The sequence below is a fragment of the Falco peregrinus genome, chromosome 9 (assembly GCF_023634155.1).
Source record: "Falco peregrinus isolate bFalPer1 chromosome 9, bFalPer1.pri, whole genome shotgun sequence".
Lineage (NCBI taxonomy): Eukaryota > Metazoa > Chordata > Aves > Falconiformes > Falconidae > Falco > Falco peregrinus.
This window is the reverse complement of record NC_073729.1, coordinates 4,391,452-4,408,939: the sequence shown is the minus strand read 5'-3', so window position 1 is coordinate 4,408,939 and position 17,488 is coordinate 4,391,452. Positions and strand designations below refer to the sequence as shown.

General features: G+C 42.8%; 1 protein-coding gene across 4 annotated transcripts in view; it reads left to right on the top strand.

Annotated features, from left to right (window-relative positions):
* TSPAN4 (tetraspanin 4) overlaps positions 1-17,488 on the top strand; it is a 436,791-nt gene that overhangs the window by 149,093 nt on the left and 270,210 nt on the right. For all 4 annotated transcript variants that reach the window (XM_055814222.1, XM_055814221.1, XM_055814220.1 and 1 more), the window contains one exon: positions 2,724-2,805. Coding sequence is in view for 2 of the 4 variants with exons in the window: in XM_055814221.1 (XP_055670196.1) it covers positions 2,724-2,805 (82 nt within the window). In the remaining 2 variants the exon portion in view is untranslated. The remainder of the gene's footprint in view (positions 1-2,723; positions 2,806-17,488) is intronic.

Genomic DNA, 17,488 nt, shown 5'->3' with positions numbered 1-17,488 from the left:
TTCGTGCCTCACTTTTATAAAATCCTCTCTTGAGAGCTGCTGGAAAATAGTTCAGATGCATTTTTTCAGTTGTGAATAATCTGTTCCTGTACCATGGATGCACTTCGGTGCATCCCCCTACATTATGGGGGAAAGCAGATTTTGTACCTTGCGTGGCACTTTCAACACCAGGCCTGATGCAGTAGTGCTGTTCTAAGCGGCAGAAGAGTTCAAAAGTGGGTAAAGACTCATCAGTGCAATCAGTGGTTCATAGTTTCCATTCTCTTATAGGATTACTTCTTACTTGAAAGATTTTCTAATGCTGTACTTGAATTGTTTAATTTATGCAATGGATATTTTTTTTTTGCCTTCTCAGTACTTCTCCTGAACTGAGTGTGTACTTAAATGGGAAGGAATAGCCCTAGTTCTCCTGTCTGTCTAATCTAATCTATCTCATTTATTCAGGAATTAGAACATACAGATTTAAATTTTAATTTTTTATTTATTTAACTCAAGAAGTAGAAGATGTGAGTGCTGAACATCTGTGTGTTCTTGCAGAGTCTGTCTGGTTGAATAAAAGACATTCTCTGGTGCCATCCTCTTCGCTTGAAACAGATGTTTGCAAGTTCACCTTTTTGGATGACTTTGATCTGAAGGCATGGAAAGCCTATTGGGAAAACAAGGGTCAGAGGCCTCTCAGGCCTTTTGAAAGAGTTAAATCACTCTCTGATCTCACTGGTTTCAGTTAGGCTATTCGGTCTTTAAGCAGCTTGTCTTTGAGGATTAGTCTGAACTCTTAATTGTCCATTCCAGCTGGTTTCTACCACTTCAAGTGCACTAATCCTACCTGAAACAATAAGTACAGCAGTCATTGCATTGGCTTCAAAACTTCTGTTATTCTGCTTATAGCATGCTCCACTTAAAAGCTTTTCTTTCCAAGCCTTTCAGCTGGTCCATGACTGGGGTGGTGGGGGGTGAGACTGTGGGCAAAGTTGAGCAGAGCCATAGGACTTGATAAATCGCTTGTTTTCAGGGCCCTTGGAAGAAGGGCCCTGTCACCAAGCCGTTTTTTTACTAAAATCTGCTGGCAGCAAGTTGGCAGTGTGTTGATTCCCAGGCGGTTTGCATTAGAACAGGATCAAAGACCTGCATCTGCCAAGTGCCCTGTGGGCTTTGGGAAGACTTCTCGTGTAGTTGTGAAGAAGCGTGAGTCTTATCATGAGAGTCAAGTTGATGAAGGGACCAGAGCATCTCTCATTGAGGAAAGGCTGAGAGAGCTGGGAATATTCAGCTCTGAAAAGAGAAGGCACAGGGGGGATCTTATCAATGTATATAAATACCTGAAGGGAGGATGCAAAGATTGGAGCCAGGCTCTTTTCAGTGGTGCCCAGTGACAGGACCAGAGGCGACTGGCACAAACAGAAACATGGGAGGTTCTGTCTGAACATCAGGAAACATTTTTTTTTTTTGCTGTGAGGGTGACTGAGCACTGCCACAGGTTGCCCAGACAGGCTGCGGAGTCTCAATTCTTGAAGATCTTTTAAAAGCTGTCTGGACACGATCCTGGTCAGCTGCTTTAGGTGGCCCTGCTTAAACAGGGTGGTTGGGCCAGATGACCTCCAGAGGTCCCTTTCAACCTCAACTAGTCTGTGATTCTGTGAAGCTAAGTTTTAATTCAGAGCATCATGTGGACAATGACGTGACTTGGGATGGAGGTTTAATTTTCCTGCTGTCTTGTCTCCTCCAGTGCAGTCATCTCATTCTTTTGTACAGTATCATCCCACTGCTGACACTTTCTGCTGTTCGATGGATGATTTTTAAAATATTATTTATTTATTTCATTTTTAGTTTATGAAAAGCCCTCCAATTTCTGAATTTTGAATGCATGAGATTTTGGGTAGATCTCAGCTTTCATTTAAAAAACATAATTAAAAATTAATCTTTGTGGCTATGGAGAAGAAAGATCAAAAGCATAAATATCTAAAGAGTCAAAATATTGGGTAATAAAGAGATTCTAATGCTCAGTGTTTTATGAAAACATTTATTTTGATTTGGGTAGCTGATATTTGATTTTTCTTTAGATTAACTTGGCAGTAATAGTTTCTTCTATTTTCTGTTCTTCAACAAACCATGCCTCTCCCCTGCCCCCCCCCCCCCCAAAAAAAAAAAAAAAAACCCAAAAAACCCCAAAGGCATTTATACATTACATATTCTGGATGTGTAGAATTTATGTGGGCATCTCTTTTGAGTCTGAAGTCCATGAAGTGCTCATCTCTGATCCAGTGTTTAACGTGATTCAGATTATGCAGACAATCTGATAACACTACCCTTTCTAACAAAATGCTTGAAACTTGGACCTAAGTGGAAACATGCTGTGTGGGATGTTCGGATTTGCCTATGGGAGAGAGGAGCTTAAGTTCCCATTGAGAGTGAAGAGCTTGACCCCACCACGCTGAGAACGTGGTGTCTCCCCCATGCTCTGCTCCCACTGCTGTTGGTGGGTGTTGTCATTCTGATGACAATGTCAGCCAAGCTACAGGTTCCATGCACCACCCCTTTACGGTTACACTGAGAACTCCTGTACAATGCCAAGTTTCCCTCTGTTAGTTTTCAACCCAGGGATTTTAGTTCAGTTAATGAGAAGGGTCTCTTTTGTCCTTCCTGAAAGATGTTTAGAGACTGTTCTTTTCCTTGTATTTTGCAAAAGACACGTGGCTTCTGACACACAGGCTCCTGTTTTGCAGGTCTGTGGTTTGCTGGTTGTGGAGAGGCCACCTTGTCAACTGGGATCACGCCAGGTGCTCTGAGCTCCTGTTCCTGCATCAGGTATGTGAATGGCTGTGATCAATTTATCGATCTAGAATAAAGTTCCGCGTGGATGATTGCATTTGAACTTCAGGCCTCAGTGAATGGCTTTTTAAAGGGTAGAAAAGACAGTCTGCAGAAACTGTTATAATTAATATGATGGATCAGGCTGGTGGCAGAGTTGTTGCTTACTGCTGATGTGGATTGTGTTTCTCTGTTTCTCTTGGAGTGGGATGGCCTGGAAAGACATTGTGCTGAACCCTTTGGGTGAAGGGACTGAAGTGGGCATTGAATTATCCCAGGATCGTGGGTTTGTTTTTTTTTAGTATTACTGGCAAACTAATATAGCTTCAAGTGACGAGAGTACTGTTTCCCTGAATGCTGAAAGCAACTCTGTTCTTTCCAAGCCAGATAATTTTTTTCCATTTATGATGAAGGTTGATATATTATGAGGCTTCAATGTTTAAGAAAAATAATAATAATAATAAAAAAATCCTGTCTGCTGAAGTTATGCGTGAAATATATCTTCATTCTTTTCTCCCTGAAACTCCGTCTTTTGTGCACAGCCTGTGTATTTTGAATAGTGAAAATAAAACCAGCCAAGTGCTTCCAATCATGTTATAAAAACAACGGAGGTGTTGAAGAACGTGCTGTGGTAATGGAAGGACAGATAAACAGATCAAAAAAGAGGTGCTGCAGCATCTGGCACAGTTGCTGCAAGTATACAGTTGATCCACCCAGCAACAAATGATTAAGGCACCGAGGTATATTTAGTATAAATTCGCAGAGTGCAGCTCCTGAAGTAGGGCAAAAAGAAGATGGCAATACATTGGAGTTTATGTTCAGTCCCCTCTTGGGAAAAATATTTCTGAATCTTCTGGAAGAATAAAGCTACAAGTAAAGCACTGTAATAACTTCCACGTGAGTGGATGTGAAGCAGTGAAGCATTTAAACGGAGGCTTAGTCTTCCCCCTTTATTTATCTTAAGTACTTCCTATTTTGGTCTCCTTTAAACAGTTATAGTGACCAGCCCCAACCTCCAGCTGAAAGTTGGATTTTGTCAGAAATCTGGAAGGAAATATAATTTCCAGTTTGCAGTTGAACCAAAAATCCACATGACAGCAAATGGCGAGCACTCGCTGCTGGCAAGCTACTGGAGACACTCAGAAAAGCCATCACCCCTGCGTGGTGTGCCTTTTAATGGGGGGCTGCGGGTGATAATTACTAATCCGTGTAGGACTGTGGACTTCTGCAGCACATGCAAACTGGGGGGTTGACCAAGGTCTGTGGGGTGAAGCAGAATTGAAGTTGGGCATCTGATGTTAATCGATATTAACTTTTGACTCTGCTATTCTCAAACTCTCAAAAGCTGGTGTCTATCAGGAATTTTTCTGTTGCTTGACTTTCAGTGACCCTTTTCCTCTAGCTCCTAGCTCTCTGGTTCTTTGTGGGAAAATGTGTTTTCTTTGCTTCTCTTTGTATCGACTTCCATGTTAGTTACAACTGGAATTAAGATCTTTGCTATATCGTTAATGTTACCCTGGGATAATTGAAATGAGTCAATTGAAGATCAGTGATTCATACTAGGAAATAACTCTGTCACTTTTTCACCATTTCTGTTGTCTGTGAAGACTAAAACATCTGCTGTTATTACAGGCCCTTCAGAAGGGCTGTTCTGTCCATGTAGGTTTTCCAGTTAAACGTAGCAGGTTAATTTGGTAGAGTGGCCATAATTTACCACCTAATAGAGTCTGTAATTGGGCTAGGGGCTTGATTTGTTTTCTGAATTACTGTGTCAAAATGTAAGCAACTTTGCTTTCAGTTCTCAGACTGAATTACAGGCTTAGGCCAGGGAGATTCAACAAACACAGGCTTTCAGCAGCCAGACTGACCAATTTTCTGCATTGCCAGTGATGATTTTGTTAGTTTTGTGTGATTGTATATTTAACTCAAGCACAGCTTCCAATAGGCGAGGATCGGAGAAGAGTAGGAGTCGTCTTTATTTGCTTTGTTACTGTAAATATTCACACATCATCGCTATATAGAGGATACAGCTCTTAGGGCCATGTTTAATCCCTCATCCTTATGACATTGTGCAAAACACTGCTGTATAAACTGTGCAGGAAAAAATCCGAGCAAAATCTGTTTCTCTGCAGAATTTTTTTATATTGAGTCTTTAAGATGTTCTTTACAGGCTAAGGATGACCCCTTTTTTCCCCTTGTGTAAGGGCTAGTGAAACATGGGGAATGAGTGCTGGGAGTGTCTGTTTGGACTGACAGTGAACGTATTTGATTATAGATACAGCGTTTGTACTTTAACTTTATGAAAGAAGTGTGAGTTTCCCAAGTAGTACTTCACCATTGAAATCAAGCAATATGAGTTGTCACCTCAATAGCAGTGTCACTGGGAGGTGAGATTTAGCCAAAATAGTTGCCTCTGCTGTGCAGAGAAGGAAATGGAGTGGTGGAAAAATGGCATGTCGTCACCTTCCTTTCCCTGGCAGAAAGGGAGGGGAATGTCTGCCTGTGCAGTACTTACACACAGACAAGGAGTATATTCCAGAAGCTCTCAGGTTGCAGACTCTGAGAGATTTAAAACTATCTTAGTGCCATGAAAAGATTTTCTGCCCACGTGCCTGACGATAGGAGTGGAGTCATTGTGGAGACAAGTAATGCTTTGCTTTCCCCACCAGTTTTTGGTTTTCTTTAGCTCTTCCTGCTTCTTGCCTCACTACTGACAGAGACTGGTTTGACATGCTAAACACCTTGGGGCTGACAGGATGGAGAAAACCTACAGGCTCCTTTAACAGTTGTAATCAATAAAAAGTGAAAAATCTCACTTTGAGAAGCCCTTTCCCTGAGTATAAATGGCAACAAAAATAATGAAGGTGAAACCTCAATTTTAGACCAAACTGTGAAAGCAGAGGGCCAGAAACCTGAGCCCAGGGAAAAGATATGCAAAACAAGAGTTTCTCTCTGCTCCTCTGTGTGCGCCTGAGTCAAAGAAAGAGCCGCACTGTGCCAGACAGTCCTCAAAAATTCCTTCCTCAGACAGCTCATAAGCTGGAGCTTTGCTTAGCACATCCCGGTGCTCTTAGGGCAGAAACAGGGCTTTGCTGCAAGAGCTTTCATTATCATATTGCAACCTTCTCTGAAAGCCCTGGTCACCTTCCGAGAGGTGCTGAAATTCTCCAGCTCTTCTGAGAGTCACTGGGAGATGAGGAAACTTCATTAATAACATCTAGGCAGAAGGAGGGATCAGAATTAGCTTTTTAACCTCGCAAGTCTAATTCATTTTTAAAAACAAGTAAATGATTTCTATGGAAGAAAAAAACAAGTTGTTTCCTTCCAAGTAGATTTAATTGCTAGTAAGCCACGTTGAAAATGGGAATAACAACTTTTAATTATGACTAGGGATAGACAGAAATTCCCAGAGCACCTGGCTGATCAAAAATAGAGGCTGAGGAGTGCAGTATTTTTAATGCTGTATTATGATGACAACGACAAGTCATTCGGAAAGCATAATAGGAAAAGTAATGTCTAACTGATACGTTCTTGGTTTGTGATGTTGAGTAACTATTAGTATGGGCTGTTACTGTCATTTTTGTTTTGCAGGAAGCAATGTAAAAGAATAAATATGGCTGTATCCCATATTGTCGGTTTACTCACAACTTAGGTGTTTGGTTAATATGGATTTTTTAATTCCCTTTCTGTTATGGGTGCAGCCAGGGAATTTGGTGGTAATAAAAATACAGAGCTCTTGCAATGAGCTTTGTGCTGATAGATCTCAGTGTTTTGTCAAATATGATTAACCTCACTGTGGATATATGTAACAGAGAAATAAGTTTGCCCCCGTGGTCACTTGGCTGGCAGGAGAACTGGGATGAGGATCCCTGCCCTGGAGCCTCAGCACAGGGCTCCCTCTGTCTGGCTGTGCAGCCTCTGCTTTAGTTTAATAGAACTGTCAGTGGTGTCATTCCTCCTGAGGATGTGGGGAAGGTTTTAGGTTCCCCGGATATTAATCAGGTATCTTTTTGTCAGCACTAGATTAACTTTAAAGAAGAGATGCAAAAATAGCACACATCCTTTTGTATTAGCCATTACACGTCCTCTGGAAGCATCTTTGCCAAATGTATAAAAGAATGCAGTTAATGGCTACCCAAGAGATTTATTCTATTATCTTGACTAGCTTATTTCTAAAGTAGTTTGACATTTTATTTGTCTGACTTATCTGTTGTTGTAGGGAGGTTTTGTTTTATTACCCTTGAGAAGGCTGAAATGTTAAATGGGAAATACAGGAGCTCCTTTCATTACTTTTTTCCAATGAAATGTGAACTCGCAGACTGGAGTGTCAGCTCTACAGTAAAGGAGAAATCTAGGCTCAGGTGAAATGGTGCTCAGGAGATTTAGATTTGATTAGAAACAGTATTCCAGACCCTCCGTGGTAAGCTGCTTATACTTCAATCCCACAAAGCAGTTTTAAGCCCTGCACACCCTACCTCTTAACTGTGAAATTCAGGTTGAGCTTTGTCTTCCTCTAGCACTGCCAGCATCTGCAGGAGCGTGGTCGGGCACCGCAGGGAAGGAGCGCACTGGAGCGAACTTGGGTTCCTGCTCCCAGAGCAGACTTAGCTGTGAAGAGTAGGACAGATGTAATTTAAAGTACTCACTGGTGTTGCTGCTGAATGTGTACTGTTGGTAATAAGAACTATCATGGTAATATTAATATATTAATGTTAATACAATAGAACAAAGACTCCATTTACCTGGTGGAATAAGAGCCATTTTTAGAATCATACAATCATGGAATTGTTAGGTTGGAAAAGACCTTTTAGGATTATAATTTAGGTTTATTATTTTATTAGGATTATCATTATTAGGTTTAACTGTTCACCTAGCACTGCCCAGTCCACCATTAAACTGTGTCCTTAAGTGCCACATCTACACAACTTTTAAATACCTCCAGGGGTGGTGACTCCACCACTTCCCTGGGCAGCCTGTTCCAATGCTTGACCAGCCTTTCAGTGAAATTTTTTCCTAATACCCCATTTAAACCTCCTGGGACAATCTGAGGCTGTTTCCTCTTGCCCCATCACTTGTTACATGGGAAGAGACCGACCCCCACCTGCCTACAAACCCCCCTATCAGGCAGCTGTAGGGAGCGATAAGGTCCCCCCTGAGCCTCCTGTTCTCCAGGCTAAACACCCCCCAGTTCCCTCAGCTGCTGCTCGTAAGTCTTGTGCTCCAGCCGCTTCCCCAGCTCCGTTGCCCTTCTCTGGGCACGGCCCACCACCTCTACGTCCCTCTTCTAGTGAGGGGCTCAAAACTGGACACAGGATTTGAGGTGCGGCCTCACCAGTGCCCAGTACAGGGGCACGATCGCTGCCCTGGTCCTGCTGGCCACGCTGTTTCAGATATAACCAAGATGCTGTTGGCCTCCTTGGTCACCTGGGCACACTGCTGGCTCATGTTCAGCTGGCTGTTGACCAATATCCCCAGACCCTTTTTCTCCAAGCAGTTTCCCAACCACACTGCCCCAAGCCTGTAGTGCTGTGTGGGGTTGCTGTGACCCAAGAGCAGGACCCGGCACTTCTCCTGGTTGAACCCCATACTATTGGCCCTCAGCCCTTCGGCCCAGCCTGCCCAGACCCCCCTGCAGAGCCTGCCTGCCTCCAGCAGATCAACACCCCCTAGCTTGGTGTCATCTACAAACATACTGAGGGTGCACTTGATTCCCTTGTCCAGATGGTCAATAAAGACATTAAACAGGGCTGGCCCCGGTACTGAGCCCTGGGGACACTGCTGGTGCCTGGCACCAGTGGGGTGTAACTACATTCCCCACTGCGCTTTGGGCTCAGTATCCAGCAGATTTATTTTTTTATCCAGCGAATAGCAAGCTCACCAAGCCATGAGCAGCCAGTTTCTCCAGAGGAATGCTGTGGGAAACTATCAAAGGCTTTAGTAAAGTCTGGGTAGACAACATCCACGGCGTATTTCGTTGTCTTTTAAACTGAACTTTTTTCTTCTTCAGCCAGTCCAGACATGTTTGACATCAGCTGAAATCTCTTAATGGCTTTGGGATGGTTTTGTAATGGTATTCTGCTGTCCAGTTCTCTCTGCGGTACTTCATGATGTCCGGATTCCACCTTCACGCATGCACAGACACTCTCCATTTGGGAACACAGATGAAATATTTGATTTGATTGTGGTCTTTGGGAGGCACTATAAGTAGGAATGATTTTTGAGTGGCTAGGAGAAAGCTCAGAGAGTCAAATCAGAAGCAGAGAAAATGGACTGAGGGTGGGTATGCAGTTTTCTGTGTGTAAGCATGCTATTTTGCTTTGTATTGACATTTTGAGTCAAAGAGGAACAGCATCTGATTAATAGAAGCCTGAATGAAGAGATGTACTATTATAGGGGTTTTGGAGTCCTGTAGATCTTGGGCTTGGCACCCCAAAAACCTGTCCCTTTGAGGGAGTTTTCTTTGTATTAGAGAAAACTGTAAGGTAAATAAAACAAGCAAGTAGAGCAGGCATATATTATTAAGCACGTTTTTGTGTGAGTAAATGAATATCCACAGTTCTAAAAGGGGTCTAAAACAGCTCTGCAGAAATAATTTGCTTTATCTTAATAACGTACAACATCCAACAAAGCCTCTGCTTTTTGAGGAAAAAATATGGGAAACTTTAGACTTTCTTGAAGCAAACGTGATTACACTCTTGCTTATTTTAATTACATTATCTTAAGTAGGTCACTCACAGCCTTAAAACTGTAGAAAATGTAGGGAAGCTTAGGAATGTGGCATAAGCACAGAGCCAGGGGACCTTGGTTCCCATCTTCTTTTAATGATCAGTCCCAGCATTTTAGCATTGTCTACCTGTAGTCAGTGTTCACTTGTATTTGGTTTTTAATCCAGACAGGTGTTAGCACTTTTTTTTTCTGGGTCAACTGATTTAATTACAAGCGTGTTCATTGCAGTCAAGCTGTCTTGTAGCAGCAGTGATAAAAAGATAAAATCAGGCTTCTGAAAGCAAAGGTGACAAGATTGTCTCAGACTGGATAAAAAGAGTGAAAACAGGAGCAATTTTATATGGTCAGAGATGTTACTGAGTATTTGCTTTCTGCTGCTCACATACTTGGTCAGCTTTTGGGAGGCTGGGTGAATTGCACAACCTCTGATCAGTGTTCTTACTGGTATATTTTTTCCCTTCACTGTGAAGCCCAGCCTGCATGACTTCTTAAAAGCAAATGGCAGTTATTGGCAGCTTGAACTTCTCAACGGTGTTCAAAGCAATAGGGTTTTATAAACACAAGGCAGGACGTTTTCCTTCTGTTACGATAGCAGGTTAGCTTCCCCCCGTGCCCCCCCCCCCCCCCACACACACACACTTCGGTCAGGACTTCACCAGGCAGAGAGGAGGGAGCAAGGTGGTAAAGAGGCAGACCCTCTGTTTTTAATTCTTGGCTGCTGGGTTTTTGTTAACTCACAGTGAGGGATAAGAGCCACACTGAAGTCCACAGTCCTTTGCATTCAAAGATTCTCATCTATCCCAAGGGATCTGAAACAAGCTCCAAGCCTTCAATCCAGCTCGTAATAGTGTTGACTGGCCAACTTGGGGGAAAAAGAGATATTAAAATAATAATATCCTGGAGCATGCCCCTTCAGCAATACATACCCTGTCTTCTGTCTGCCTGGCATTTAGCAGCACCAAGTTAAAGCTATGTTCGTTAGCTCCTTGCCTGGTGTAATGAAAGATCTTCCTCTGGTTTCAGCCCACAAACTATTATGACTGCTTACTGGAGGGCGAAATGCTGTATTCTCGTTACAGCCCTGCTTATTCCTATTCCTATCCCTATTTCTCCACAATGCAGCAGATACTTTTCATTCTCTGGTTTCTTCTGTAAGATGGCAGGTTGTAGGGGAGGGGACCTAAGTACACAGTAAGGACTTGAAATGAAGCTGAAACAAAATGAGAAAAGCTGTAGGGAAAGTGAATTTGATTGGAAAGTTTTCTCTGGGTGATGAGCCAAATCCCTAGATCTGCCTACTCCTGGATTTTTCCTGGGAGAAACTTTTTTAGGTTAATGATATAGATATAATCCCCTATGAGGACATTTGTCTGGAGTAAGAGTGTCTATTTAGAAACTCTTGAAACCACTTGAAAGTACTTATTCTGCAGTAGCTACTTCGATTAATTTCTCAGGATACCAGGACCTACAGTGATTACAGTTGGCATTGCTTCTGTACCACACTGCTTACCTAAAGTAGCTCAGAGAGTGTCCCCAGTATTGAGTCACATTCAGAATTGTGCCCTTTCATTTTATTTAAACTAGCAGAAGCAAACAATCTTCTCGACACTTTATCTAAAAATGTGTACCACAGATTGAAACACCGCACTGCCTATCTGTGCTGACTCCACGGAACTCCCACCCTTTGCCTCTATCACTTTCATAACTGCAGGGTTTAAATGTGGAAACATCTCTTAAGTCAGACAAGGCTATTTGGCTCAGAAAATGAGAGGAGGGAGGAGGTCAGTGCGTCACATGAAGCAAGACGTTAGGGGATGAGATGTGTCTAATGGAAAAGACTGGAGAAAGGAAAGGGAAGAGTACTGAGGGAGGGAAGAACAGAACTAAAGGGAGTGGAAACAGAAGAGAGAATGCAAGGAGAAGCTGGAAGATCCTGATGAAGTTGAAACGAGTAGCTGTTAGTACACAGTGACTTTGGAAAGAGCGGGCTGCCCGCTCTTCAGAGCTGGAGCTCTGCTGGCTTCCCTGCCACGCTGCCCCAGGTTGCTTCGGGAGAGGACTTGGCCTTCATCCTGCAGCGGCTGCTGTCTGGCCCAGCCACCCGCCGGCCTGTGCATTATTAGTGCTTGTCTAAAGGCACTGACTGCTGAGTGTGTGAGCTTTGCTGTTGCTCCAGGATTGATGCTGTAGCTCAGCTGGGGGCCAAAGTAGGGTCTTAAGCCAAAAAAAGCCCCAGATCAGCTCCCGTAGCTCTCCCCGTGTCCCCAGAGGAATGGGGCAGCGCCCAGCTGTGCTGCGGCCAAGGCCATGGACAGAGTAGCAGTGTTTAAAGCTGAAATAAGTAAGTGCTGTTCGTCTGTGTGGTATCATTCATCTAAGGACCTTACAGTTCTATTATTGTCTGGATGGAGCTTCACAGAAACTTGGTGAGGTGGCTCAGCTCTTTCCAGTAGGAATGGGAAAAGATACCAAAGGCAACTATCTACTGAGTGAACAGAGCTGAGGATAACCCTCAGCTTGCCTGAGCTCGTGGCCCCTGCGCTTTCCCCTGGGCAGCGTGTGCAGTTGTTCCTTCATTATAAAAGTATTTTCTCTGCATGGAGCTCGTGAGCAGCCTTGTGTTCTTTGGTGTGGTGGACCACCGTGTGCTTTTAGTTTGCTGCCTGCAGTTCTGGTGAACCCGCATCTTTTACTTGGCCGAGAGCTGACCTGGCTTGGCTGCTTGCAGATGCCTGGGGTCAGTTCCCAGAGGATCTGCTTTGACTCCAAGCGAAAAATGGAGCACTTAATCTCTCACTGCAGGTATTGGCTTCAGCTCAGCCACAAAAGCTTGGTACTGCTCCCTTTTCTGGGGTGAGCAACAGTTAGTTAATCCTTATTTGGTCCTGATTGCTTCAAAAGGTCTCCCTTGTCCAGGACTGTTTGGCTGGACAGGAGGTGCTTAAAACTAACTGCCTGCAAACAGATGCGAGTTCACCCTCACCTTTCATTTATACTCGGGAGGAAATATGATACATACGTTAGACTATAGCACTGACCAAAAATAACTCCAGCACTTTGTACCCAGTGAGGAGCTGGCGAACGTGGTGCTTTGTTTAGACGTCGCAGTCTCCCTGCAGTTGCTGTTTAGACCCAAATGACAGAAACACAAAGAAATTCCTGGAATCAAGTAGTTAGAGTTCATGAACAGCACAGGGTCAGATTTTAAACTGGTGGCAGTTACCATAGCTTCATTAAAGTTTCACGTATTGATGTGTGCATGATTTTAGCTGCCTGATTTCCCAGCTCTAATTTAGAGCGTGGCAATGCACGTAACTGAATCAGCTGAAGTAAGGTGGTAGCAGAGTCTTCTGTGAGCAGAGCAGATGCGTTGTGGGGGGAGGGTTAGCCCTGTTCAATCAGGTGTGCTGTCACTAAATATAATTATGTGGAAGCACAGCCTTAATAGAGTGATGCAATTTTATACCAGCTCCTGATGTGACTGGTAAGTTGTAGCTAAACTTTAATTTACCCACCACCCCCTGCTCTTCATGCTGAGTATCGTAATCATGAAAGCTCCTCTCATCTGAGAATGGTCTTAAGAGTTACTGGTATGAGGGCACTAAAGGTAGGCCAAGAGCAAGTCGTGTACTCCATGTCATGAATTCACAAGCTAGTTATCGCCTGTCAGTGGAATTATAAAAGGACGTTAGCATTCTGGAAGTCCTTTCCATAGTGCAAGCGCACATTGTAGTTCTATTAATTTAGTATTTTAAGTCTAACCTTTAAAAATTGAAGCCTAACTTTTTGAAAGCACGGTCATACTGATTGTAATGGTATTGGAGGATACAAGGTTTGTTTACCCGCTCAGTCTTAAAATGTCTTTCTGTTGTTATAGAGCTGTTCCAAATTTAGTTTGAGGTTAAATCTTTGCAATTCCTTCATCTCAACTGAATAATGCTTCCAGTGTCTCTGAGCTATAGAATTTTGGTGGTGGTTTGGTTTTGGTTTTTTTTTTTAATTTTGTCAAATTTTATCTATTGCTTTATAGTTAAACAGAAACTTTCTGAAGGAAGGACTGAAAAGAGTTTAAGGTAACTATTTTTTAAAGTTATTATTTGATAACGTGCAAGTGAAAGATACTTTATCTGAGATGAAGGGTTGTCCTGGTTTTTTGTGTTTAGTCAGCCTTTAGTTATGATTTCTGGGCATGTATGTGGCAAAGGTTTAGATCATCTTTGCCATTTTGAATTTCTTTAAGTTTCTTTTGACTTCAGCAGGTACTAAATCTAATAAGGGCAAGCATGTCACTATAAAATTGAGGCAGAGACAGGAAATAGACATTTGTCATATGGATTAATTTCAACAAGCTTGATTTCATACTGCTTTTTGAAAAGCAGCCTGGTATGATAAATGACAGCAAATGAAATTATTTTTAATGGCTTCTGACCTTTTTTTTTTTTTTTTTTTTTTATTTCCCCTTGCCCCAGTATTCCTGGAGAAGATGCCAATAGTCAAACATAAATACAGAAAATAGAGTGCACGTTATGAAGCTTTCCATGTGTATAAAGAGTGTTCTCCAAAGCACTTTGAGTAATGAGTCTTGCTAAGTATGCGTAATTTTGCCAATATATAGTTCTGTTACAGGTGTGGGGGGATAGAAAAGCGGGTATTCTCATGACAGATGGTAGCCATGTCCCTTGATGTACATCTGGAAAATTCTTGGACTTAAATTGAAATGTCCTCACAGACATTAACATATGTTGGTTGGTCACTGATTGTCTGCCCCTGGCCGTGCTTTGAGCCCAGCCAGCAACTAAGTACCATGCAGATGCTCGCTCCCTCCTCTCCCCGCTCCCCGGTGGGTTGGGGAGGAAAAAGGTTAAAACCCATGGGTTGAGATAAGGACAGTTTAATAATTGAAATAAAATAAAAATAATAATATTAGTAATACCAACAACAATAATAATTGTAATGAAAAGGAGCACAGTGGTCCTTCATACCCCTTATGGTTTCTGGGTGTATTATTTCTTTTCCCCCCCTCATACTCTTTTGGGCCTCTAAGGAAGACGAGCAAAGGCTAACTTCAGCAGCAGCCACTTTCCTTTTGAGAACTTCTATTCTTTGCTGCGTGTCAGATGGTGTTATGGGATAGTTTCTAAACTAGATTAATTGAGTTCAAAGAAAGTTCCTAAGCTTTGCAAAAGCTGCCAATTTACATTTTTTTCCCTTTTTGACACAATCTAGTGTCAAAAAGAGTTCAAACTCCAATATGACAGCATGATGGGAAGGTGTTGTGCCTTCTTTCCAATTTAGAAGAATTGCTTTCCAAGTGGGAAGATCTCCAGCATCTCCTAGTGCTGTGAAGAACGCAGCAAGTACAAGAAAGCTTTGCAGTAAATGTCTCCAGGAGGCCTGGCAAAGCCTGAATGAGCCAGTTGAGATGCTCCGCGATATGAAATGCCTCTTGTGCTGGGACTACAAAGACCAAGTTATCTGCTGTAATATCTAATTTACTAACAAGAAAATTATGTTTGCTAATAGTTAACAACTTGTTGCATTATGTTTCCTTGCAAATGCTCGTCTCCTGTCCAGTATTTCCTCTTTGGCAAGCTCTGAATATGAAGGGAAATATAGTTCCGTGCAGCACATTCTGGCTGGTTAGTTCTTTCCCTTAGATCCAGCTGCAGAGCTTCTCTCTCTGTGTGTAGTACTTATTCCTACCTCTTACTTGGAGTGGGGTTTAGATCCCTCCCAGGACATATCTCATGTTCATCCCTGTCCACCTACAGTTGTTGGTGCGATGAGGCATTTGGGCATAGTTAGGCTCACTGAAGGAGAAAATAAATCTTCCTACAGGTTTTGTCAGTGTCTCGTGTACTCTCTGCAAGCTAACTGCTCACTTGACTTACTGTTGCTCAGTCTCTAGACAATTTTGGAATCCCTGTAGACTCAGGTCTGGGTTTCAGGGAAGCTGTACATGCAATTTCTTAACCTTGAACTGTTATTTAAACTTGTACTTCCCGAACAGAGCACAAAACCAGGCGCTTAACTCTGTGAACATGCTTGTTGGCTTAAGTGCCTATCAGATCAGACTGCGTGTTGTGTCAGTGTTAGGAAGAAATGAAGGACAGATTTTTACTTACACACCCCCCGCCCCCATCAGCATCTTGAAAGTATAAGATTATATGGCTTCTTACTAGACTTGAGGAAAAGTCATCTTTTTCTAAGAGTTTGTGTTTCTGAGAGAATAATGGTGGCGTATGGGGGGAAGTTTTGGGGTTGGGGGGTGGTTGCTTTTGCTTTTTAACTTCGATCTTCCACTGCAGGCTTTAGACTGTAATGACAGAATCCATCAGGCATAATGAAGTACCAGCAGGTCCCAGCTCTTCCATTTGCCTCATGTCTTGTTGTGCTCCGTATTCTGGATGATGCAGAAACTGCCATATAAATCCTTGGCTTGGCAATGGAAATGCCATCCAGTTATCTCACTGACCGGTCTCTGTTTTGCTTCATCTAGTTTTCTGATCTCATTTCTGATTTGCTACCACCTGGTCTGCATGTGGTAATGGCAGCCATAGGTATTTATAGACGTATAGCCATATGTGTGTGTTTAAATGCATGTATCTATACATACTAAATGTGTCCACAATTCAATTGCATTATGAGTTCCCATCATCTCTGGGAGTGGGCTACCAGTGTTTTCTTTCATTGTATTGATTTAGGTGCTCTCAATGAGTGAATGAAAATGCATCAACTCAGAAGGTGCACGTTCCAGAGATTGTTCAGAAGTGAACCGGTTGACTTGACAAGTTCAATTTTGAAAGCAATCTTTTCCAGTGCACTGAAAGATAACAAGTGAGAAATCCTGCCCAGGAAACAAGAGAGACTCAATTTACCAACTGTCAGACACGTGGCATTAACTTTGAACAAAATGAACGCCAGATTCTCTGAGGCATGAGGCTTCAGTGGAGCTCAAAAGTCAGGTACACATATTTGAACGATGCAGAGGAGTGGCCTTTGTGTGGCAAGGTTGTTTTTGTCTCCTAAAGTGAAATAATGGCATCTATAAAGGTGACTTTGCAACAGGGAGGACTTATGACCCAGGGTTTGAAATGAGTATAAAATGTGGAGAGTAATGAGTTCTAACCGATCGCGTTCCTCTTTTTTTCCCTGTGAAAACCTCCTACATTTCATAGCACGTTGCAGTTCAAATGCTGACCCTATCCAGGGGTGTTTCCAATTTGGTTTGAGGGGTGGGGGGAAAAGCAGTGAGTGTTGAGAAAGATATAAGGTGTTGAGGTATAATATTCTCTCTCATAGTCTTCACATAGTACTTTGAGTAGTAGAATTAAAAACCCACAACTTTGGAACTGTTCATTAACTTGTTTGAGCCAGAACAGGAAGAAGCAGTGGTCAAAGTTTACAAACATGATATCACGTTTGGGTTTTTTTGTTGGTTGAGTTTGTTTTGTTGGTTCTTATTTTGAGGGAGGGTTTTGGGTTTTTTGTTTGTGGTTTGCTGGATTTTGTTGTTTTGTTTTGTAAAACCTCAGCAATCTGGCTGCTGGGTTGGATCTATGTCAAAAGCTTTTTGGGTTAGCCGACACATTTACACCTCCTAGCTTGGAAGCCGGGCCTGTACTGTTTCCATCAGGAGATTTTGAAGAAACTGCCAGGCGGGTACTTTGCAGAGATACAGAAGCTGATGGGGCTGCAGGGGACAGCACACTGCAAGTTAAGAACAGACGTGGAACGGCCCTTACGTCTCTCCTGCCCGCTGTGCCCGGCAGACACGCTGCTCTTGCTTTGCCCCGACAGTGCTGCTCCTGGCGTGTGCCAGGCCTTGGCACGAGCTATGTGTTAAGCCAAAATCTGAGCAGGAGCTGAGTGAACAGTCACCATCAGCCTCAAAAAAATCATGCAAGCCTGCTAATTCTTCACTAAAATAATGCACTTTGCATTATTTGAAGGA